We start from the raw sequence: 23,752 nt of genomic DNA on the forward strand, positions 1-23,752 counted from the left end.
CTGATAGAGAGTCATAGAAAAGACAGGGAGGACGGGTGAGAGGGGAGGGTGTACAGTTCGGGATGGGGGGGCAGCAAAGGAGCAGAGTGGAAATGAGAGAGAGGCACATAGATGAAGTGAAGGAGATACAAGTAGAGAGGAGTGAGGAAAAGGGCAAGAAAAGGCCAAGGCAGGGAGGGGAAAGGGAGCGCGAGGAGTCAAGACATCTTGATTACACGGTTTATAATCCCTGTGAGCAACATGCTTCATAGCTACGGCTTATTCGGATGGCTAGTCAAATGTTGGTTACTCAAAATGTTTGCTTTGATTTTTTTTTAAATAATTGTGTAAATTATTTGCTTGGGATATAGAGATGTAGGGTCCCATATTAAATTTTACATTTTAAAATGTTATACTTTTCCAGATTTTTGTTGCGGTTTTTGTAACATTCTGGACATTTTTGTTCAAGATACTTACATACTTTGGTTTTGTTAACTGGATCTTTCACAAACGAAACAAGACAATACTAAAATTGGCTTCAAATTTGTTAATGATGAAATAATTTTATCCTGACTAACCTAGATCTGCTCTATTAAAAAAGACAATAATACTTAGATCTCCTGAACAGCAGTGGCTATCAATGTTGAGCTTTGTCCCTAAACCAACACTAGTTTGCATACCAGAGGACTGATTTAATACACTTATTTAACAAAAAAATATGAAATGACCCTCTTTTTCAAATTTCCATTTGTCTGTAGATTTCTTTCTTTCAACAACTCAAAAGATAAGGCAATCAACAAATTGAACAAAGCCCAATTGTTTTTTTGTGAAATAAATCTGAGCACTTTTTATACTCATTCCCACTTTACCAAACTTCAATAATTTAATTTTTTTGTAAATACTTAAGCAATTTTTTTCCTCAAATAACAAGCTTTTCTATGGTATTTGTAGGCATCATTTTACAAGCCCAAACTCTTACACTACCCATTTAGAAGTAATTTACAGGTTATTATAGTTATTTAATATTAGTTCACATTTGGTTTTCATTGCAAATATGTACACAAGAAGTATATGTAGGTTTTTCTGAAAATAGATCTTTTTTTCACTTTTATAGAAGCACTGTCTCACAGCCCACAGATTTCTAATCATTTATCATATAGTTTTTAACTTATTTGAAATGGTGCTCTGTTCCCTTGCTGCTGTGCTTCGCTTTAGGCTACATCTAACCTTGAGGAAAAAGACAGACCTGTGGGCGCTGGGTAATTGTTGTCATTGACAACTGCAGAACTGAAAAACACACAACTTTATTTGGCTAATATTAAAAGGAACATTCTGCATAGGTTAAACATTGGTTTTTCAGGCAACATATGTAGCATAAATTCACCTGTGGCTTGTAGAGCCGATCACTTGCATTGATCATTAGAACTCACTTTAGCCTCTAAAATATTTTCCCAAAAGTCTTGAGGATCATCTAGATGTTTTTGGCAAATGTGAGAGGGGCCTTTATGTTCTTTTGGGTCAGCAGTGGTTTGACCTTGGAAATTTCCCATGGAGGGCCAGCCTCTCTTTCTTATTGTTAAATCTTAACCTCTGACCCCAACTGAGGCAACTGAGACCTGCGGAGCTTTAGATATTGTTCAGGGTTGTTTTATGACCTCCTGGTTGAACCGTTTATTTGTTCCTGGAGAAATTTTGGTTGACCAGTCTCTCCTGGGAAGGCTCACCACTGCTGCATGTTTTCCCCAGTGGGGGATTATGGTTCTCATTTTGGTTTGACCAAAGTCTTAGACAGCACTTTTTAATCCTTTCCAGACAGACAGCAGTGATTTTGTGTTTCTACCTTTTAATTTTTTTTTTTAATTAATTATATATTATTAAATCATGTGCATTGTATCTGAAGACTAATAAACAGTCTTCAGGGTTTTGTTAATGAAATTGAGTAAAAAAAAAAAAAAAAGTAGATTACCGGTAACTACAGTTAATTTCATTTATCTGGGGGGCCAACTACTTTTCCCCAGAGGATCAAGACAGCTTGGATAGTTTTTTTTCCCCTTAATGAATGGAATAAATTATTTGAAAACTGCATTTGTACAAACTCAGATATTCATTTTATAATGCTAAAAATTTATTTGACAATCTGTAACCCTTATTTGCGACACAAAAAAGCAAAAATAGAACAAAATATGTAAGGGGGGGAAAAAAATTGTTGTAGTAATCCATCTCATGGTGCAAAACTGTCTTTGATAAACTGAAAAGGTTCCTCCATCACTACTAAGCTGAAGTTTAATTTATTTCATTACACTAAAAGTTGTTGAAGATTCAAACCAAGTACTCCATCACCCTGAAACGTGAGCAACATTTAAATCTCCATTCCTGTGCTGGAAAGGATTATGAAGGGTACTCTGATTTTATTTTTCCATTTATTTTGGGACTGACCCTAAATTAGAAACATTTTAAGGTGATGAACAGTTGATCAGAGCAACACACTGAAAGGAAATTAAAACAAAAACAACAACTATTAAAGAAGATGTTAAAAGTGATCCAAATGGAGCCTCTACAATTTCTTTTCTCAGCTTTGGAAGAGTATTCATAGTAACCAATTAGTATGATTGATTTTTGAAGGTTATCAGTCAGTCATGTAAATAGAAATCTTGCTTAATTGACTCGCCTGGTGAGATTGAGGTTAAGCAGAAATAAATTGGCATCACCTTTCCTAATAAAGGAGGTCTTCTTCACTCTTTCTTGTAAGTTTGAGGACAAGGGGTCAATTCCTTTTCAATTGAGTTTAGTCAGCATACAAAATTAAACTCCATTACCTGATGATAGAGTTCACAGTTAAATCCATTTTACCCTAGATTGGTCTTTTTCTCTGAGGTAATGAGAATGCATTTTGATCTATTTTATATGCAGGGAATGCTGTGAATGATTCATTTAAACTTATTAACTCAAAGTAATCCATTTCATTTTCATCTCAAAAACCTTTTTTCAAACATTTTTTTTTTGTCTTTTACAGTGTCTTGCAAAAGAAAAGTGCTTATATCCCTAGAACTTTAACTTTTTGAACCACTGTAACCTGACATTTGAATATTTGTTGTGATATCAGTACAAAGTTGTGCACAATGTCAAAGTGGAAATAAATCATAATGAACTGTAGTACCTGGCCTTAAAATAATTACTAATATATGAAAATATTCAAATAAATAATGATTTCCCTATTTATTTAATTGTATATATTTTTTTTCTTTGCAATTTACTCATTTTGCACTTTTCAAAAAAGCTCTGCTCCTCCAGCAAACAATATTCTTAGTCATAATTTAATGCTTATAGGGCCCAGTTGTGCCCCTCCTCTAGGGTCTGGGACAGCTGACCCAATATTCTTTCATGTCTGCAGCCTTGCATGTATCCATGTATTGAGTGACGGTCAACAAGTCCCATTCAAATCCAACTCCCTAAAATGAATATTTCTATTTCACCAGCAGTAACATGAGAGTCATAGGAAGAGGTGACATGCAAGTTATACCTCAGAAGAAATCATGTAGAGAAACTCCCCTAGTGGTGGCAGCAGGAACTGCTTCAGTTTATTGTTCCTGAGATTATCCCGCAACAGGTCTGCTAGAGTTGACACAGCCTGAAAAACAGAGTGAGATGTGGTTTAGATATAAACAGAAATTCACTTTAATACAAAATACCAAAAAAATCTAGACTTTCCTCCACGAGTGTCTATCGCTGTGTCTATCAGATGTATTAATTTATTTATATTTTTTTTAAGGTGCCTTTTTGTGCTGACACTTATACGGAGGTAAACCAAATTTCCAAAATTTTCATTATTTGGCTCCAATGGTTTAAAGTTAACTTATTGATGTTCTGGGGAAAACAGCACTGGAGTGACTAGAGATGCCTAGTCATCAGTGATGCCCCTCCCCCACCTGTTGAGTGCTGCCAGTCAGCTGGCTGAAAAAAGGCCATTGACTACAGATGGCATTTTCAGCCAGCTTGATGGGCTAATTAGCCCGTCAAGCTGGCTAATTAGTTTGACAGGCTAATTAGACCCCCTGTCAAGAATACAGGCTGACTAATTAAGCTAAGATAGTATCAGCTTGTTATACTTGTGTAACGTTGAACGGACTAGAATGAAGAAAAGGTGTAATATTATACACAATACACTCTGGAACATCAATACTAATTTAGTACTACAGATCGAAATATAAATAAATATTAAAGACGTCTGTGATATACAACTACTTTAGCAGCAGCAGGTAGTAGCAGTACTAGAAGTAATAAAAAGCAATCAGATCATGGCATTAATTATTTAAAATGTTTGTATTATACTCAAGGTTATGATACAGCAAAAAGCTCAAACCAATCTATGCAAACTGACAACCACATTTATAATTTAAGTATCATGAAGTGGCTTTTTATGCTTTTGAAAACAAGAATGAAGGAAGTCTGGATATATACGAAGGACTAGAAACAGTGATTGAACTAAGACAGCAACAAGAAACAAATGTTTGCATGCAGCGTAATCACAATAGGTCAAGAAATACAATAAGATAAATTACAGTCGTTAGAAAAGGTGCAGAATTTTATAAGACCTAAGCATCAGTAGGAAACGTTCCTCACACAAACAACAGCACAAACACACACAAAGTGGTAAACAATGTTCCAACCTGGTATTATCAAGTAACCTTGGTGATGCCATTACAAGAAGACTGTATATATATTTGAAACCTCCCAACATAGCGTTTTAACTATTTATGCTTAGATCTTTGTTACTCATTTTGTTTAAAAGTCTCAAATGTTCTGTAAATCACAATATTCAAAATTCACTTTTTGCATGTTTCTACTTCTGTTTGGGTAACTCCTACTTCTAGAAACAATCCAAGTGAAAAAAAACAAACACTCAGCCGTTTTGGGGAATTTGTAAATGTTCTCCTGGTGTCTGCAAAACAACCTGTTTCAAAAACCTCTAAATTGTTACGTCACAATTTTGTTACCTAGCAACCCCAAGCCAAGCCCTCACCCTGGCTACCCAAGTGGAGATCTATCCACTGCATTACAAGACAACGCTAAATTTGTTCTGCTGGATTACCACTGCAATGGCTGCTGGAAAACAAAAATGTTTTGTTGTCGACTACAATACAGATCGTGTGTCCACGCATTTCCTCCCAGTCAAGGAGAACAGAGCAAAGTGGCTTAATTTTATTAATTTTAATTTTATTTTAAAAATCAGACATGATTTTTACATGTCTGAGGTGCCGATGACACGTAACATGACACTGAGTTTGGAGGTCTTGGCCAGCAGCAGCTTATTTGCATGAGCTCAAAACAGCCAAAACTGATCGGGTGAAATCTCCATACCTGAGAATGACTTTGTGTAATAATTGTAATGAACATGTTTTGTATAGCCCAGAGACTTATCCTAGCTTGACGGAGGAAGAATAATAGTGGACCTTTAAAGAAACGGGCAAAAATGCAGTCTTCAAGCTCCGAAATTTTAAGAAAATGCTCATTAGAAAGGTGAGAAGGACCAATAAGACAAATCCAATGCAAGAAAAAAACCCAAGAGGAAATGTAACAGATTGAGCAAGGCTTGAAACAAATCTGTATTCAGGCTGTAAAAAGATTGTGGGCACAGGTGTTCCGGACGACCTCTGAATGTGAGCCGAGGTACTGAGAGTGTGTAAAGAAACATAAATCAGTTTTTAGCACAACGACTTGTGACTGGATCACTCAAAACAATTACTAGCGTCTTGTCTTTACAGCTTGATATTTAAGTATATGGTGAGACACCTGGCTGCTTCCTGACATTAACATTAATGGGTAATTCTGTGATCTGATGCAAGACCTGCCTGACCCCTTTGTCAAACTGCCCTCCTCTCAACTTCTTAACATTGATCTTTCCTTCTCTATTTGTTTGAATTTACCAGATCTGTGCCGGTTTCTCAATCCGTTTCTGCTGTTCGCTTATCTTGACTAAGGCTGAAGCCCTTTTCACCCTTTGCCCGTCTTGTAAGCAGATTTCTCAATATAACCTGTTTTTCTGTCCGGACAACTTTTATAAGTAGTTATTTTATATATTTGAGAAAGATTTTCCACCACAGAATAAGAGGTTCGGACTAGTAAATTATTTGTCTTTTAAAGAGAAAACTGCAGCATCACTTCCAGAGACAATAAGTTATTGAGGTGAACCAAGAGATTGGTTAACAAACCTGCAGTGCAGTCAACCTTATCTTCAAGTGCCCAGCTCTCCACCAATGTGCCTAATTTGCAACATTTTCATTCCATTTGTTGTACTCTGATAACCTAATAATGATGCTTGCACAACGGAGCATTATTTTAAAAGGTTTTTTGGCAGATAAAACATAATGGCATATCCAATGGAAAAACAAGCAGGTAATGCCTGGTTAAAATCTACATAAAGCACTGTATCCATCAAAAAGATGATAAAGATAGATTAGCCCAGATTCTGAGAATGTCTCGTCAAGAGCTCTACTGGTAACATGAGACCTACTTTTATATTTTATGCACGACTATATGGGGTAATATCTGATGCAAAGTGGAAAACATTATGAAATACCAAACCCATTAGTGCTACTGTAATTGAATTTTTAAAAATGTGTTTAAACCGTTGCACTTTTCTCGATGGGGTGTTACAAATACTGCTACTTTTTGTGTTTTGTGCAGCGAGTACCCTCTGAATCTGTCCTCAAGGATTGCTGGGAGATTTTTCAGAGCATTTAGTTTCCTTATCGTGTAAAACACCCTGCACAGTAAAGGATGTGCTTCTTAATCTGCAGGTAGGCTTAAAAAAAAGGGAGACATTTTTGAGTGATGTTTAGTGAGGGGGAAATGTGTGAGGTTTCAAAGACACTGCATCACATTAACAGCTGAAAAGTTGTCAGTATTTTTTTCTAAAGCAATTTTATCATTTTAAATAAAAAAAAAATAAACATCACTGTCAGCAGAAAAAGAACAAGACAGAAAGGGGACAGTGAAAAAAGACAGGTGTACTTTGTTTGTATGTGTTTAAAGTATATATTTGTGTGTGTGTGTGTGTGTAGGTGGGAATGGAGGGGTTGAATAAAGTATATTGAAGTTACTATGGTAACTAAGCCCAGCCCCAACACACCAATCAGCAGGATTGCAGCAGGAGAACCCCTGCTGAGACGACACACACTCAAAGAGAAAAATGCAAGTGTGTGTTCCGTTTGATTGGTCATCTGTTCCCTGCAATATAAGGAAACACAACAATACAGTATCTGCAGGCACAAACACACACCAATAAGAACAGACAGAACTACATACACAAAACCCCTGCTGAGAGCTCACACAGGCAGTGTTCAAAACAGCCTGTGCACACACATAAAAGACACTCACACACACAGGACCCCTGCTGAGCCCATAGATGGTCAGGCACGGCCATAGTCACGAACAGACAGAGGAAGATAGGCAGGCACAACGCTCAGTTATATCCACAGTAGCTGCAGGAAGGTAAAGCGGGTAACGAAGGCAAAAAACAAAAACATTCCACCATTTGTCCTTAACACCAAGGGCATTGAACGTACATATATGCCAAGGCTGGCCTTTTTCTAAATTCCAAAGACAAATAAGCAGCAGCAGTATGAACGCTATAATGAGGACATCAGGAATCACACAGACATAATTTATATATGGAAACAAACAAAAGAGGAGAGAAAATTGGTTTATAATTATAAAGGTCACACAAAATTAGTTTTCTACTTAGATAGCTCTGTATGAACCTTTTGTTTTTAGAGAATCCACATAAACTGACTAAATTGCCCTTGTGAATTAATAAAACTGATGTGAATATCGTTTCGTTTACAATGGTAATTATGCTCAGATGTTATTTCAGTCCACTTTGGAAACTTGTTGATTTAACCACAAAAGCATTCAGCAGTAATAAGGTTGTGATCTCTCAACTGCAATTTATCTGCATTTCTGATGCTTACAACAATAAGTGTTGCTCAAAGCCAAAGAAGAAACACCAAATTACATATCACAGGGTGCTCCAGCATACATTAGCTGCAACATTAAAATCAATTTTCAGATGAGGACAATAACGTTGATGATCTAAAAATCAATGCAAGGTTTCTTTGTGAAACCTTTGCTCTGAGCAATCAAGTTGTGTACTTCTTTCAGACAGATTTAAATATTACTGGAGACTGTAAAAACGTCCAAGGTGCTGCAGGGTCACAGCGCAGTAGTATTCACCGGCGGTATAGTGCACCCAAACAATCTATAACGCCCTCAAAGCGTTCCAGAGGGATACAGAAAAGCCAGCTGAGATCTTGCATCCATTCCCCCAACAGATCAGAGGGCTTGAAAGCATGTGATCAAGACCAGCCCTTGAGAGCTGATAACCCGCAACTTTTAGATGCATCCCTGCTCCAAATTCCCTCATCATCTTGGGAAGAAGTCGTTCATTTGATTCAGGTGAATCAAATGAACGACTCCTGCACCTTTTAGGGCTTTTAGGGCTGCACCTAAAAGTTGAAGGACAGTAAGTCTCCAGGATTAGAGATAAAACTGTTTGTGCCGTACATTTAATAAATATTATCTTAGCAAGAGTGTGTTCACTGTGCAAAATATCTTATCAAATTATTTGAGAACTTCTAAAGCCATAAGAGCTAAAACAGAAAAATAGAAAAAGTCATCATATTTTACTTGCTTTTAATGAAAATCACATCAAACGCATTATAAGAAAATACACTTGTATTTTGCTTCTAAAAACATATCTTTTTTTAATGTAATTTTCCATTAGAAGCAAGCAGTTTCAAATTGGTACAATCTCATCAAAACAAAACAAATTGCATTTGTAGGAGATATAACCCTGGTGCAAGCAACAGTACAGAATATTAAGGTTTTTCATTAACTTAAAATCCAGTTGTGCCTTGTATTTATGTTTAAATATGGATGAGAGACAAACAGGGAGATGGAAAGTCGAGGAGTTTGGTTCTTTTTTTCTGCATGTGGAAGGAAGTTGTCTCAAAGAGCTGTAATGCCCCCAGCTGGTCCACGCTGGATCTAAAAAGTGAGTATGGAATGAGCAAGTGTTGCTGTTCACGTGTTCATCCAGGGTCAATTTTCTCTCAACTGTATTAAAAGTTTTGATTTCTGTTAGCCCAAAGAAATGAAGGGGAATTTTACTACAATTTTAGAAATTTTAAATGTTACATGAACAGCATGAACACAATTTCCTCTGGCATTTACTGCCACATAATGGTCCAAACTGGTATTACATTTGTGATTTTCCTGACGTCTTTGATGTCACTGTTAGATCTTTGAGCATGTGAGAATGTAATGAATTCATGTTACCCAAACATGAAAATGTTTACCTGGTCACTTTGTAGTAACCGACCTGTCTGTGACTACTACTAAGAAGTCTCTTTTGATAACAATAATTAATATCTAAGTAAACTTGTTAAAGAATGAGGTTATATTAAGTCTGAAATAATTCTACAGTAAAAATGATTTTATATATTTTGTTTAAGTTCTGCACTCAGGGTGTCAGTAACATGTTTGTATGTTCAGACCTCAGAAACGTGGCAGTCCTCTTCAAGACGACTACAGTACAGAGCCAGAAGGCCCATCGTTCTGAGGATCTTGCTTCGTCTGTAAGATATTGTTCAAAAATAAAAATGTGATAAATTAATTTTAGATATTGTGTTTGCATATCAGAACAGAGTACATGGTAACACAATTTAAGTTGGTAAATTTCTTAAATGGGCTTTCCTAAAAGTAACAGAAGACCTGAAGCTTGCAATCAAAACCAGAACAAACGTTTATTTAATTCACTTAAATCCCCTTGAAAGAGGTTAGCTTAATTATTTCTGAATTAATAATAAATCTGGCTAGCCAACAAAAACACCTAAAGTAAAGCTGTAACTGAAGAGATGGTACAAGAAAAAGACAGACAAGTGGAAAACACAAATCATACTTATTAACCATGCCTATCTGGCTCAAAGGCTTGTCTTATGCTTTAATTCAGAGCCTTTTCATTGCACAGGAAATTCTGAATTTACTGTAAAATATATGTGAAACTATAACATTTTTGTATTACTCCATTGGCACCTTCATTGTAAGCTATCATGTTTTCTCTTCCTGGAAAAAAAAAAAACACATATAGGATGTACTTACAAATCCCAGTTTGGAGCTTGCCGTAACTGCTGGGTCAATACAGAAAGCTGCCAAAAAAACAAACAAAAAAGAAACACAAGGAGATTACAGAAGTGATAAGGAAAAAAAAAACATATTTAGGAAACTAAATTAAGAGATGACGATTAAATTGGGTAAAAACATGGGATTTAGATGGATTGTTACTTCTTCAAAACTCCTAATTCTTTTCAAAACTCAATTGTTTCTATACATTAACCACAACATATTAACAGCTAAAATAAAAAGATCAATTGCTATCAGTACCAGGTGTATATTATGCAAATATACAGAATGTGTTGCTGTGTCTTAACTAATGCTGCATAATTTCAGAAAAACAATTAAAATGCTTTTTTAAAATATTTTGATGATATATTTCCTTTTTTGAAAAAAAAAATCTTTCTTCGACCCCACAAATTTTATAGGATTTAGCATTAAATCCTATAAAAATACATCAAGGGTGAGCACTGAGGACAATGAAAGCTCATACTGCAGACCAGGATGAGCCGGCTGCATGCATGGCACTTTTACTGGATTTTGGTAAAAGTTCTTATCTCAATAAATGTCCAAAACATGGTTCTAGCTACACCATATTCTAATTCAAACACAAAATAAACATTTTTCAGTTGAGAATTTCTTTAACATCAAGTCAGGATCTACCTTTAAACTTATTTTCTAATGATTTCATGTGAAAACGTAAATTAAAGTAGCACATGTTGTGAACCGTCAAGAGACATGCTACATAGTATTTTAAGTTTCTGACAATAAAAATGTAAATTGTGGCTTGTTTTTGTATTCAGGTCTCTTTATTCTTATCCATAAAATCCAGAGTAACCAACTTCATTTAGAAGTCATAAAAATCAGCTAATAGAGTTCACCTCTGTGCAATTTAATCTCAGAATTACTGCAGAGTTTCTGTGAAGGTCTCAGAGGTTGGAGCACATTAATGAGCAAACAGCACCATGCGGCCCAAAGAGCACAGCAGACAGGTCAAAGATAAAAGCTGTGGGGAAGTAACTAACAGGCTGGAAAAGCTCATGTGGATAAAGTTAAACACAGAAGAGCTATTTGTGCACTCTGTAAATCTGGCCTTTGTTGCAAGAAGAAAAGTCATTGAAGAAAGTCAAGAAGTGAAAATATATATACTTTTTTTTTGTTATTTTTTATAGCACTCTAGTTTTATGAGACATTATGAGAATTCTTGTTTTTATTATCTGTGAGCCATAATTAGCTAAATTTACAGAATTCAATGTGTGAAATATACCCGTCTGTGTTTGAAGACGTTCCCCTTTTAGAATTGAAGTTCTGAAATTCTTCTGATGATATTCTAAAATATAGAACAAAAAATATATAGCACTGGTGACAGCAAGGGTCCTAACGCTGTCATGCTACTGTATGTTGAGACACAGAATACTATTTCAAACTACACAGTCATGGCCAATAAACCCAGTCAAGCTACATTCCAAGAAGGGAGCTGAAGTAAATGTTTTCCTACCAGTGTTGAGTTAATCAGCCTATCAGCAATAACTGTGTGGCCAGCTATACAGCAGAGGTAGCACAGCAGGTTGAGTCTAGATCGAACAGCTGTAGACTGAGGAAGAGCAGAAGAGGAGGGGAGTGGCGTGGACGGCTTCTTTTCTTCAAAGCATGAATGAAGTTGTAGCAGAAAACCAGACCACTCGTCATCACTCAGAGAAAGCAGCTTCTCCACTACACAAGAGAGAAAAGATTTAACTTTGAGGTAATCTTGTGCTATACATTCAACTTTATTGATGCAGATTAAGACAACATACCTGAATATGCTGGTACACAGAGGTTTTTGGGATCAAATCGAACAGGAGTGCTCTTAAGTATCTGTTGAAGTCATTATCGGAAAAAAAAACAAAAAACATCAACTTCAGTTTAAGTCCATCTTACTTTTTGTTGCTTTGTTCACCCTTTCCTTGCGACTGTGCTATCAATATTCACATTCACATTAGGAAGAAACATCTGAAAGGGAATTATAATTATACTTGATCCTAGAGGATTTAGCCTGTATGCAGCCATCTCCATACCTTGGGATTGTTGATGATTCGGGTGACACTCAGGTCAAACTCGGTGTGTAGAAGGCGCTTCACACAGCTTGCAATGTCAGTATCGGTGACAATCTAAAATAGAAAACAGTGGGGAGAAAATCAGATGACTGCCTCTTTACTGTGTTGACCCCTTAACACCTACAGAACTTGCTTGACTCTTTATTGTACAGAATCAGCAAGGTGTTAAGAAACATTCTGACATTTTGGCTCATATTGTGACAAATGTCCTGCTCATCCATGGAGGGAGTCTCCTGTTCCATCCCAAGGCTACTCTATTTAGATTAAGTGAATCAAGATTCATTTAAATCCTTTTTCTCCCCCATTCTGATGCCTGATTTGCACTTTGTCAAATCGTCTCCACTACATCTGCATACCTAAACGTATTAAAATGATGCCCTAGTAAAGTTAACAGTGTAAAGTAACGATTACCTCAAGCTCAGAGTTGTGGTTTGATGGGTCTGCGATACTACATTGGGTTCTTGAGTTGCTGTGAAAAACCACAAATAATAAACCATGACCAACAATGGACAAATAAGAATTAAATGTTTTATTTATAGCTGAACTGTTCATAGATATTGAAACTCCACTGAGGTAACACACAGGCTACAGTTATGCTTTTAGAAATGAATTAATCCAATTACTTCCAGATCAATGTCCCCAAATACTTTTGATGAAGTTTAACTGTAGAATACTTTTAAAAAAATATTTCTACACATGCTTTAAATAAAAATACCTAAGTAGAAAGATTGTATCAGTGTTGTCTTGATCCAGCCCGTTCTTTGGTTTCAGCTCTAGAACGTTACCTGGAAATAGGGGCAAATGTGTATTTTTATCATCACACATCTATGCAAAAAAATTAGTCAAAAAAAAGTTGAGAGTTAAAGAATTGCATATTTCTTATTTTTCTTTTTTTTTTTCTTTTCAGAAATACCATCTTGATTTAGAAATGACAAACTGCTTAGTGTAAAAGGCCAAAGATGTCATGCTACATTTGTACATTGTATTTGAAGAGAACAAAGCTTCTCATGTCCAAGTAAGGAACTGCCACGCCATTAAACCGTTAAAACCGATCACAATCTGCTACCTGTCATATATGGTTTGGTGGGCTGTGGATCTCCCTGCTTTGGTTGAGACAGATCTCTCGTCTCAACTTGGTCCGCCATTGTTTTTCCACATCTCACTTCCTTATTTGAGTTTTTGTAATTTAACCTTCCACCAGACACATGTGTGACAGATTGTTGGCTTTCAGCTTCCGTGTCACACGGCCTGTCGGCTACATTTGTCGCATGAGAAGATGTTGATTTCTTTGAGACATTGAAACCTGTCTGGCTTATTGCTGAGTGGCTGCTGGGTTGACTGACTGAGTGTTCTGCAGGAAAAGGGCTGCGTGTCCTTTTGTGTCTGTAAAGGAATAAAAATGCGTCAAATAATTTAACCAAAGCCTCTCAAACAAATGACAGCATCACCATTTTTACAAAAATGTTGCAAAAAAAAAAATTGGAAATGTTACAGGGGATAAAATATATCTACACATCCTGTGATAATAGAGACAAATTCATCACAGAATTGTTTTTTGTACCCATTGACATCTTCAGCTTCCTCAGATTTTCCATCATCTTTTTCCATTTTTACTTGAGTCCAGAAAGGATGATCCACCAGCTCCGACCAGGTGATCCTGATGAAGGAAACTAGTTCATATAACTCAACACTGGCAAACCAAAATGACTTCAACGGAAGTAGCCACAGTCAGAATCCACTGAACAATTGGACATTTAAATACAAAATTACAGCCATGATGTTCTCAAGGACAAAAAACGTTAGTTTTGTGACGAAAAAGATCTACGTTTAGATAAAAAGTTTAAATAATTTTGAGAAATGAGCGCTTGTGTGTTGTGTGCAAAAATCCAAAACAAAACATTTGATTACTAAAATTATATAGATGCATATAATTCATATTTCAAAACCATAACGTCAATGGGAAATCAATGGGTCTGACCTCTTGGTTGGGTTTTTATTTAATAAACCTTTCAGGAGGCTCTGGAAATCCTGACTGGGAGGATTTGGGAGAAACACTGGAAAAGATTAAATAAGTTAATGTAATACTTTATATACAGTTAGGCCCAAAATTAGTCATATGGCAGAGTTAGGTTTAAAGTAATATTTTTAATTTTACTAACATTTGTCTTCTTGCTAAAAGTAATAACAATTTTGAGAGGCCCAGTTAGAGTCCAGATTTGAATATGTTGGAGGGAGCTAAAGGTTCTGGTGACAGCATGGAGGCCTTCCAATCAGAGAGAGTTCCCCACCAAAAATAAATCAACAACAACAAAACAACTTTAAGGATATGACTTGTGTGATAGAAATAAAAATGTACCCCCTCAATATTGAGAGCACTTTGTGACCTGCCTTTACATTTGTTAAAATGTAAATGAAAACAGATTTTTATTTTATTTATTTCAAAAATTGATAGTCACTTTAAATAGTTTTACATCTGCCCCAATTCATATAAGAATACAATTCTTGGTTGAATAAAACATTTCTATATAATGCCGAGGGGCATAATAAACATTAGCCTTAACTTTGCAGCTTAACTTAACTGTAGGTTCATGTGCTAGCTTGTGTTTGATACACAGCATATTACCTTTCTGTCTTAGAGGTGGCGGTTCTTGATGCAAAATCATCTCTGTCAGTTCAGTGTGGTTATCAGAGCAGAAAGGGGGTTTACCTGGAAAACAAGTACAGTCAGTAACAACCCCAAAATCCAAAAAGGATTATGTAAAATATATGTAAAATGCATAAAAAAAATACACGTGCAAAGGTCTGCAAATCCCATAAAACCAAATATTATTTCAAAGTAACATGTTTCAGTAAACATAAGTATATAATTTAAGAAATTGCAAGATTTTTAGAAAATAAAAGCCACTTCTGAAACTGATGGTAGCAGCACATCTCCAAAAGGCAGAACAAGGACATGTTAGCCACAGTGGAGCACGTCTTCTTTAAACAACAGTCCACAGACATCTAGAAACCAAAGAGACCAGTTGTTGTAGCTGTTCAACAGTCCTGGATCTTCTGTCTCGGATCTTTCATGTCATGATGCACCAGATGTTTTTATTGTTAAGAGGTCTGGACTTCAGGCAGGCCAGTGCAGCACTCAGAAGCTATGACGCTATGAATTAAGTGGGGGAATTTTGTTCTAAAATGTGAATTAAACCTTTCAGACATGTAAAGTTCCCACTTTGCCTCAGTCCATTAAAAATGGCAGCGTTTCTGACAGATTGTTTATGGCTTCTTTGATTGATTAAACTTTACCCCACACTGGTGGATGGCATGGGGAAATGTTTTTAATTAAGTTTTAAATTTCTGTTTGTAATTTGTACCACTTACTGTAACAGCTTTTAAGTCTCCCCTGCCCTTACTATTTTAGAATCTCTTCAGCTGTTAGTTTCTCAATCACCTCAGCTGTTCTGAAAATGGTACAATTTCTTAATTTCAAAATGTTATACATTTACTGCGTTCCATTGTGAACAAAATATAAGTTTATAAAATGTGAAAATGTTCCCATTTCTTTTGGAATTGGGGTTGTAAAATAATACTGACGGCGAAGCAAATATTAGAATCAGAAATTCAGTTCAGTTTCAAGTTGTAATATAATAAAAAGACAAAGCAAATCAGCGGAAGAGAAAATTTATCACACATAGATCATATTCATTAATTGTTACTTTTCGATATGTGGATGTGTTACTTTGTAAACACGTGTGAGTGGGTACCAGTGTACATATAGTAGAGCATACAGCCAAGAGCCCAGAGATCAGAGCTCCTACTGGTTTCTGATCCCTGCACCACCTCTGGAGCGCTGTATGTTGAAGAACCTAGAAATATGTAACAGAATCATGCAGATACAGTTAGAAAAAGAACTGATATCGTGTTGTTTGCTGCATGCAAAATCCAAAGTATAAAATGTCCTCAAATGGCGTTATCATTATCAACAACACCCATGTAAAACATAAAACAGAGGTGATTCGAGATTGTTGCACATTATTGTAAATACTGTTGTTTTCCAGGAATCAAATTATTTTGTTCCTGCTAGTTTGTACAGTCCAACTTGATCTAAAAAAAAAAAAAATCTTAAAAGGTCTATATTAGCACATGTCCTTCATTAGTCATACATTAATGTTAAACTCTGACCTTGCACTCTTGCTCTCATGTTCTTGTTGTCTCCTTCTTCTGGTTCCTCAGATGCAGAAAGCGTTGTAAAAATGTCCTCCAGGGTCTCTCCTTCGGCCTTGGCCAGACAGAAGTTACTAAACTTCAAAATGCCGCTACCATCTAGAAGAACCTAAAGAAAAAAAACCCCAAAGCATTTATTATCGATTTAAATACGTATCATGTTATAATCGAAATAATCGCAGATGCTAACCTTTGCAGGGGTGAAGTCTGACAGGATGATTCCCAATTCATGGATGTATCTTAATCCTTTGACCAAGTCCCATCCAAACCTCCTCACAATATCTTCTGACAGATTTCCATCATGAGCGACTACAGACTCCAGGGAACCGCCTAGAAGGCAAGAGCGTAGACATTAACATTTAAAAAGCAAAAGTAAGTATAACAGAAAGGAAAATACTTTTGTTTAATCTCATCTCCAATACTCAGCAAATCCAATATTTATTTGGGAATAAATGAGAAATTACACACCTGTACAAAGCTCCACTATCACCCAGAGGTGCTTACTTGTCTCAAACCATTCATAGAAGCGTACAACATTTGGATGATCCAGATCCTGGCTCAGTCGTACCTTACAGGAGAGAAATACAACTTGCACTAACAAAACCTTAAGACATTTTGTGCATTGATATTCTTTTAGGGATTCATAACTGACTAACGCAGTACTTCGTGTCATTTAAACTGACCATACATTTAGCATTAGAAAAAAATGACAAATGAAGCATGACTAGGCATAGTTAAAGTACATGGTTTGTGATCTCGGGCCTCATGGTTTTGTCTGTGCAGATGATGGCAACATAGCAGAGATTGCTCTTTCGTCTCCCTTTGTAGACGACAAAGCTGCCGTCTTTGCCAAGCTCCTCATAAAGGATGAAGTTCTCCATTTCCTCTGGAAAAAAGAAAGTATACTGTGCTATTCTTAAAAGCTGATGGTTTAGCAGAAAGCAATTTACATCAGGTCTACCAGTTCTCAGAGTGGTCAAACACTCCTTATTAGCATAAAATTCTATACATTTTCAGATTTTAATGCTAAATTTGCATCAAATGATATTATTATTCGACAAACAAATATAAAAACAATAGGATGCAAAAGTTTGGATCCATTGTGGACTTTCTCCACACAGTCAGCAGTAACACATGCTTAAATATTTTCAAGCAACCGAGGTGTGTGTTCACTAAAACTGCACAGCTCACGTGTAATATTGTGTGACGTTTTCTTGTCAGGCGTTAACTGTTTGCGTGAAACACCAACGGTGAGCTTCTATGACACCTAATGTGCAGGTAACCGAACTCGACACAAACCCCGATAAACACTAAAAAACGAATACATTAGCATTAACCCTGTGCTAATTTAATGGTGACTATATTATTTCAGACTATAGTGTGGAGCAGTCTATTATTTTCAACTACCTTCAAACTTACCTCTTCAACAACCCGCTGTTGGTCAGCGGAAGCCTGATGGACCACGTATTTCCGGCTGGAAGAGGGAGGTTTGTAATTATTTATCTGAATATTAGGATTCACTTTGCTTGTTATGGTTATGAAACGTGTATACAGAAGCCTGTTTGCACGGACTGGACTTTTTGTTTGGCACGAGATTCAGGATAAACCTCCTTTTTATTAAAAGCACTTTAATGGTTTAGTTCCACACCCCCTGCGTAACTGGAATATTCCTGCGTTGCTAGGATACCAGACTGCAGACAACAGACGAAGCATGGGGAAGAATAAAATAATAGAAAATGTTTGTTTTGGTGTTTTTTCCACAAACCGAATCCATTACGTTTTTTTTTTTGTTTTGTTTTGTTTTGTTTTTTTATTTGTTTGTTTTTGGCGACATGTATCGTACAACATCGGCAATTATTTTGGCTAACAACCAAGTTATGGGAGCAATCTGTGCTCGAGTATATTCATACACGCATGAAGACACATGAGGAAGTTATGCTTTAGTAGGGAAACAAAACACCTTGGGTGCTTGTAGTTATAGCAAGTTTGCTCAAGGTAATTACCAACCTCCACTAGGGGGCACCAGACTTCTTCCTGATCCGCTCCAGAATTCAAACTTAGCGACCAGAAGGCTACACAATGGCACTAGATGGAGCAGCTTCCTGTTGGCATATTTTATTCAACAAAATAAAAGCAGCCACTGTGTTTTGCCTCTGTAAAACCTAAAACGTTTCCTAATCTATCTAATTGAAGTATGACTTGTTTTACTAAATAGAATGAAATAAATCAATAATGATTTTCAAAGTGCTGTGGATTTGTTGTGACCTTTGTAAATGGTAGACAGAGATAACACTCACAAGCCAAAATCGGAAACTAAATACATTGGCTCTTTAATATAATAAGGTAATATAATATGATTGCAGATTCTGGTTGAAATATTTCCATAATTACAAGCCTTTGTTTTGTTGTTGTTGTTGTTGTTGTTGTTGTTGTTGTTGTTTTTTAATAAACAACACACAGAATGAAAGTGTTTATTCAAAAGTCCAGGTCATTTAAAAACTACTAAATAAATCTTTGTCATATGTTAGACAATTTTCTTCAACTTGTAATCACAACTTTTTTTTTTTTCTTTTTTTTTTGAAGGATTTTGTGACGCTGAGCCCTGTTATGGGACAGTTGTTGGGAATCAAACTCATGCCAGATGCAGAACTTACATTTTTAGTTCATCCTGGCCTCCTGACCTCACATTCCCCTGAGTTTGAGTTGGTTTATATCAAAAAACATTGCATGTCCTATTGTAGAAGTAGTTTTATATTTGAAGAAACAGTAGCAGTAATGAAAGTAACAGAAAACATTTTGGACCAAACTCTTTGATTGTGTGACCTCACTGTAGGATCATTCGTACGATTTCTAAAAGTCTGTTTTAGACAAAACTGTTAGACTGCAAAATATATGCAAAAATCTTTAAACACTGTGCTTATGATGCCTATCTTTAATTGGCTTAAAGGCAAAATTTATATGCCAACCACGTTGTCTGTCTAACTGTCTGTCTGCCTGTGTTATTGTTAAACCAAGATAAGCTCTTTCAAATTAGATTAGAGAATAAAATTCAAATTGGATGGTTTAGCATGCAGTTTACTTTGAAAATCCTCAAACAGGAACTAACTCTTCGTTTCTTGTGGTTGACACGGCTCTAAACAGCGTGTTCAACAAGCGGCTCCTTACTTATGCTGAATAAGTCATTGATATAAAACAACTGTAAACAAGCTGCTAAGTGTACAGAATATGTATCGTTCTTACCTTGGATTGGAATTTGCGTCCATTTTTTAATATTTATTAGTGTTAGTGGTGATACTTTAGTTCCAGTTAGTTCATTGTGATAATAGTTCAGTCTCGAGCATCACGGCTCAGTAGGCATCGGTAAAGATAAAACGGAGCTACTTTCTCTCTTCTCGGAGCTTTTACGCCACAAAGCAGTAAGAAGTATTTCATTGTTTGATTATTTATTTATTGTAGGATTTTAAAAGTAAATGTGAACGTTTTATGTGTTGAACTAAAGGATGAGTACGTTGATGCAAAGTTTAGGAAGTAGGAACTCATCGGCGAACCTCTAATCAGGATGTTATTCTGTCTCTTTCCCCGATCTTTGCCAAGGGAAATCATGTTGATGTCAAGTAAAACCGTAAAAAGTGTTATATTTATTCCAGGAATGGTTTAATGCATAGCCTTTGTCTTCCGTTCACACTTAGAAGACTTCCTGACGATTTCACTTTGATTATTACTGTGAGCAAGTTGTCAGGCTTTGTCGAAGAATAGGGCTTTCAGTAAAGTTCTGGACAGATTATATTATTACATTTTGACTATGTTGGCTGAAGTGACATGAAACGATCATGGCACAAATCTGAACTAAATCTGTCTTTACAATGCAAATGAAAACGAACAAAAGTAGATATTTATTCAAATTTAAATTTGCAAGCCAATCAAAAACCAAAGGAACCTGAAAGGACAGAGGCTGGGGTTGAAAAATTGATGTAGTGTTTGGATATATTTGTAGGACTTTAAGTTTAGGTGGCAAGTAAGGAAATTCTGTTTGGCAATAATACATTTGGCTTATTAGAAGAGCTTTTTGTGCCCTAAATGGTCATATTGAATATTTATTTTAGTAAAGAATTGGAAATGTCCATAGCAAGTAGTGACATGACATGGCAATATTCAACAAAGGTATTGTGATTGCATATTTTTTTTATATACTTTGAAGCATAAATGGAGGATCATCCTGAAATTATTCTTTTTTTTATGTTAAATGCAAACTGAATTTCTTTGTCAAAATATCAGTTGCACTTTTTTTCTAGCGTGTTATAGTTCTGAGAGTAATACATCAACAAGTCAAACCTTAAAGACAACCCTAAATCTGTGCATATTCGGTATAGTTGATTTACATGCAACCCTTGAAAATGATTAACTTTGTCAATTGTTATTTTTTTTGGAGGGATTCGAGGGGGGAGTTGCATCTATTGGCTGCACAGCTGAAGCGGTGGCTCTCTCAGCCAATTCTAAGAAGCTAAATAAGGTTCCATCTAGTTTGCCAACTAACGGCACATGATCTGTGGACGCTTCACATGCTGTCAGCGGCACTCTGACACACAGCAGGGCTCACAGTCTCCTCTGTGTCTGCAGAGAGTGTTCACACGACCTGGACTGGAATCCAAACACATAACCTGAAGGTCAGATAAAAACGCAGACTGGTCGGGTGTTATTATTGGACATCGTCACCATTTTATTGTAAACATCCACACAGCCAAGCCCTGTGTATTCAAAGACATGTGGCTCGGTAAGTTTTGGTTATTCGTGTGATATCTAAAGTATGCAACTCTTCACCCACAACCAGGGAGAATGCTGCTGCGAAAAGCTCTATCTAAAACATGTTTACAGCAAACGTAACGGAAAGAAAGACGAGGATCAGTTAGTCCAATTCAAACGACCTCAGAGGAAGACCATCTAATCTACTTTTCAATACAGCACATTTGGTTCAGTATTCCAGCATTTTACATGTGTTGGCTTGTAACTGCTCTGCTGCTGTTCTGCTCACTCACTGAAGCGTTGTAGATTGTGTAGATAGTAATGAGGGACCATGTTGATTCTTCCATTTTGTTATCTGTTTGGTCTTGTCTTTCTGAAGAGATCGATCGTAGTGCATGCGCAGCCGACGCTCTGTGCTTTGGCAAATGTTTGAGTTGTACATGGTCTGTCACAGAGGGACCCAGGGACAGGCCCCATCTCCTTCATGGAAACCTGCCACAACTGTGTCACGCCACTTAAAAATAACACGGATGAAGAATTGGATTTGTACTTTTAAGGAGAAACTAGAAGCTGCTGAATTACGTGTGTTGCAGTTCATGACCTGAGCTAAATCAATCCCACTTTTTAGCAACGGTTGGGGAAAATGGTAGGCTGTTGTAAGTCGACCCAAAAGTTTAATTTTGGTCTCATTTGTGTGAGCACATTTTGCACAGGCACCACATCTCTCAGTACCTCACTGTCTCCCTCCAGTTGTTTATTTACAACATCACTTCTTCCTTTCTGAATAAGCAGGTTGCTTTTAAAACAGCTGAACATTTTTTAATTTCCGAAAAAACACCTCACTTTCATTTTGATTACCTGCAGTGCCCAAAAAAGTGTTACATTTCATCAAGAAATGAGTGAAGGAGTTTGAGGAAAAGGATATTTTGACCCCCTTTTTTTTTATCACGTGATTTGGTGAATTTTAAAATTCATCGTCCAGCTTCCCTTATCTAATTTTTATTTATTTTTTTCTACTTCTCTTGTGTTTTCTTCCTGTAAAGGCTGTGTTTCCTTATGAGTAATGGTGGCAGATATGTTTTGTCTGGCAACAAGCTCGCCAAATTTGAGTGTTTGAGGGGGGAAACAAAAGGCTTGTTGCCATGCACCTTTTGAGAGGCCTCAGAGAGCGCAGCCGAACGAACACATCAGAGTCGCTAAATGGACACGAGGGGCAGACGAGATTTTCTCCTTTTTGTTCATGTTCCTTTCATCTCCAACCACACTCCGTCTGTAATTTGCATCACCGCGCACACAAAGATTCAAACATTCTCCGCTGACGCAATCAGCTTATTAACACAGAGCAGGTCTGTTTGGTAACATTTCTCAACGTTGTGTTAGGAAACGGAGCTTAGCAGAGAGACATTTATGTAGTTTATAACATGGGCGCAGTGCTTTGTGCGCCATGTTTTTTTTTGTTGTTTTTTTTCCTGCTGTTTTTTTCTATAGACGGGTCACCTGAAGTTGAGAGGAGCCCTTGATAACACGAACACCGATGCATGCGTAGTTGTCCAAAGCACTCCCTGTGAGCTCTGGATTATAAGCTCATAACCACCAGCTGCTGCTGAAAACAAGCACATGTTGTTTTTTTTTTTTTATTTCTTCTTAATTACATGTTAGTTTATTGCTATGATTAATATAATAATCACCGCCCTTTCTTAAGAAAGACGCTCGTCACATTCCTTTCACATTGATGTCAGCGTAAACTGTTGCATCCTACTGTGGCGAATCGCAGGAAGCTTTTGTAGAGTATTTGGTTGGCTTTCAGATTTAAACTATTGGCATTCACACCCTGAATGCCAATAGTGTATCTTTTCTGATAAATGGACTTTTGTGAGTGTTGACATTTGTAAACGGTGCTAGTGTCTTGGGGGCCGGGGGGAAGAGATTTTAGATCTCAATGAGTTTTTTTTTAATCTGATTAAAAAAAAGGTTATTATTTTTATTATTATAGCCTTCATACTTACACTTGATACATTTGGTGTCCCCAACTCCAGTCTTGGAGAGCTACTGCCTTGCAACTATTACATGCGTCTGTGATAAAGCACCCCAGAATCCCACGGATGCTTCATTACCAGACTTCCGCAGAATTTAGCGACGTGCTAAGGAAGTAGCTTGGCCATTTTCAGCAGGAATATATTTAAAAATTGTAGGACACGGTCTCTGTTGAAGAACCTTGTGATATAAAGTGCTGATAAATTCATATTTATGGTGGCAACATCTTGATGACAAAAAGAGGGAGGATTGTGGAAAATATTTGTTAATCACATCCAATGTTGTCATTGCAATAAAGTTAAACCATTACGCAGCAATCATGTGTCATCCTAATATTGTGCGGTCCTAGATAATGACAAAACACTCGTATATAATTGCAGCCTTTTGTGCGAGTCCCATTTACATTTTTGTTTTACACGTTCTGTCACTGCAGTGGTGTAGACAGTGATAGTGTATGAGGGTGTGTATTTGTTGCTTACATGAGCTGTTAATGGACTCCTAAGACTTCTACAGGGTAAATA

The 23,752-nt window shown here is 36.6% G+C and overlaps 1 protein-coding gene across 11 annotated transcripts in view; it reads right to left on the minus strand.

Annotated features, from left to right (window-relative positions):
• ulk4 (unc-51 like kinase 4) overlaps window positions 1-18,527 on the minus strand; it is an 89,898-nt gene extending 71,371 nt beyond the window's left edge. For 5 of the 11 annotated variants that reach the window (XR_001662404.1, XR_001662386.1, XR_001662399.1 and 2 more), the window contains exons 1-19: window positions 18,465-18,524; window positions 17,877-17,931; window positions 17,201-17,343; window positions 16,926-17,025; window positions 16,648-16,787; window positions 16,416-16,566; window positions 15,998-16,099; window positions 14,869-14,952; window positions 14,224-14,299; window positions 13,807-13,902; window positions 13,312-13,628; window positions 12,961-13,030; window positions 12,657-12,714; window positions 12,207-12,299; window positions 11,946-12,006; window positions 11,648-11,862; window positions 10,138-10,184; window positions 9,534-9,612; window positions 3,500-3,607 (exon numbers count right to left, since the gene is read on the minus strand). Coding sequence is in view for 6 of the 11 variants with exons in the window: in XM_016672565.1 (XP_016528051.1) it covers window positions 3,500-3,607; window positions 9,534-9,612; window positions 10,138-10,184; window positions 11,648-11,862; window positions 11,946-12,006; window positions 12,207-12,299; window positions 12,657-12,714; window positions 12,961-13,030; window positions 13,312-13,628; window positions 13,807-13,902; window positions 14,224-14,299; window positions 14,869-14,952; window positions 15,998-16,099; window positions 16,416-16,566; window positions 16,648-16,787; window positions 16,926-17,025; window positions 17,201-17,338 (1,935 nt within the window). In the remaining 5 variants the exon portion in view is untranslated. Of the gene's footprint in view, window positions 1-3,499; window positions 3,608-9,533; window positions 9,613-10,137; window positions 10,185-11,647; window positions 11,863-11,945; window positions 12,007-12,206; window positions 12,300-12,656; window positions 12,715-12,960; window positions 13,031-13,311; window positions 13,629-13,806; window positions 13,903-14,223; window positions 14,300-14,868; window positions 14,953-15,997; window positions 16,100-16,415; window positions 16,567-16,647; window positions 16,788-16,925; window positions 17,026-17,200; window positions 17,344-17,876; window positions 17,932-18,464 lie in introns of all 11 variants that reach the window. The other 6 variants (XR_001662411.1, XM_016672656.1, XM_016672449.1 and 3 more) reach the window with 4 other exon arrangements.
• Window positions 18,528-23,752: the final 5,225 nt, after the last annotated feature.

Source organism: Poecilia formosa, unplaced genomic scaffold (assembly GCF_000485575.1).
Source record: "Poecilia formosa unplaced genomic scaffold, Poecilia_formosa-5.1.2 Scaffold0, whole genome shotgun sequence".
Lineage (NCBI taxonomy): Eukaryota > Metazoa > Chordata > Actinopteri > Cyprinodontiformes > Poeciliidae > Poecilia > Poecilia formosa.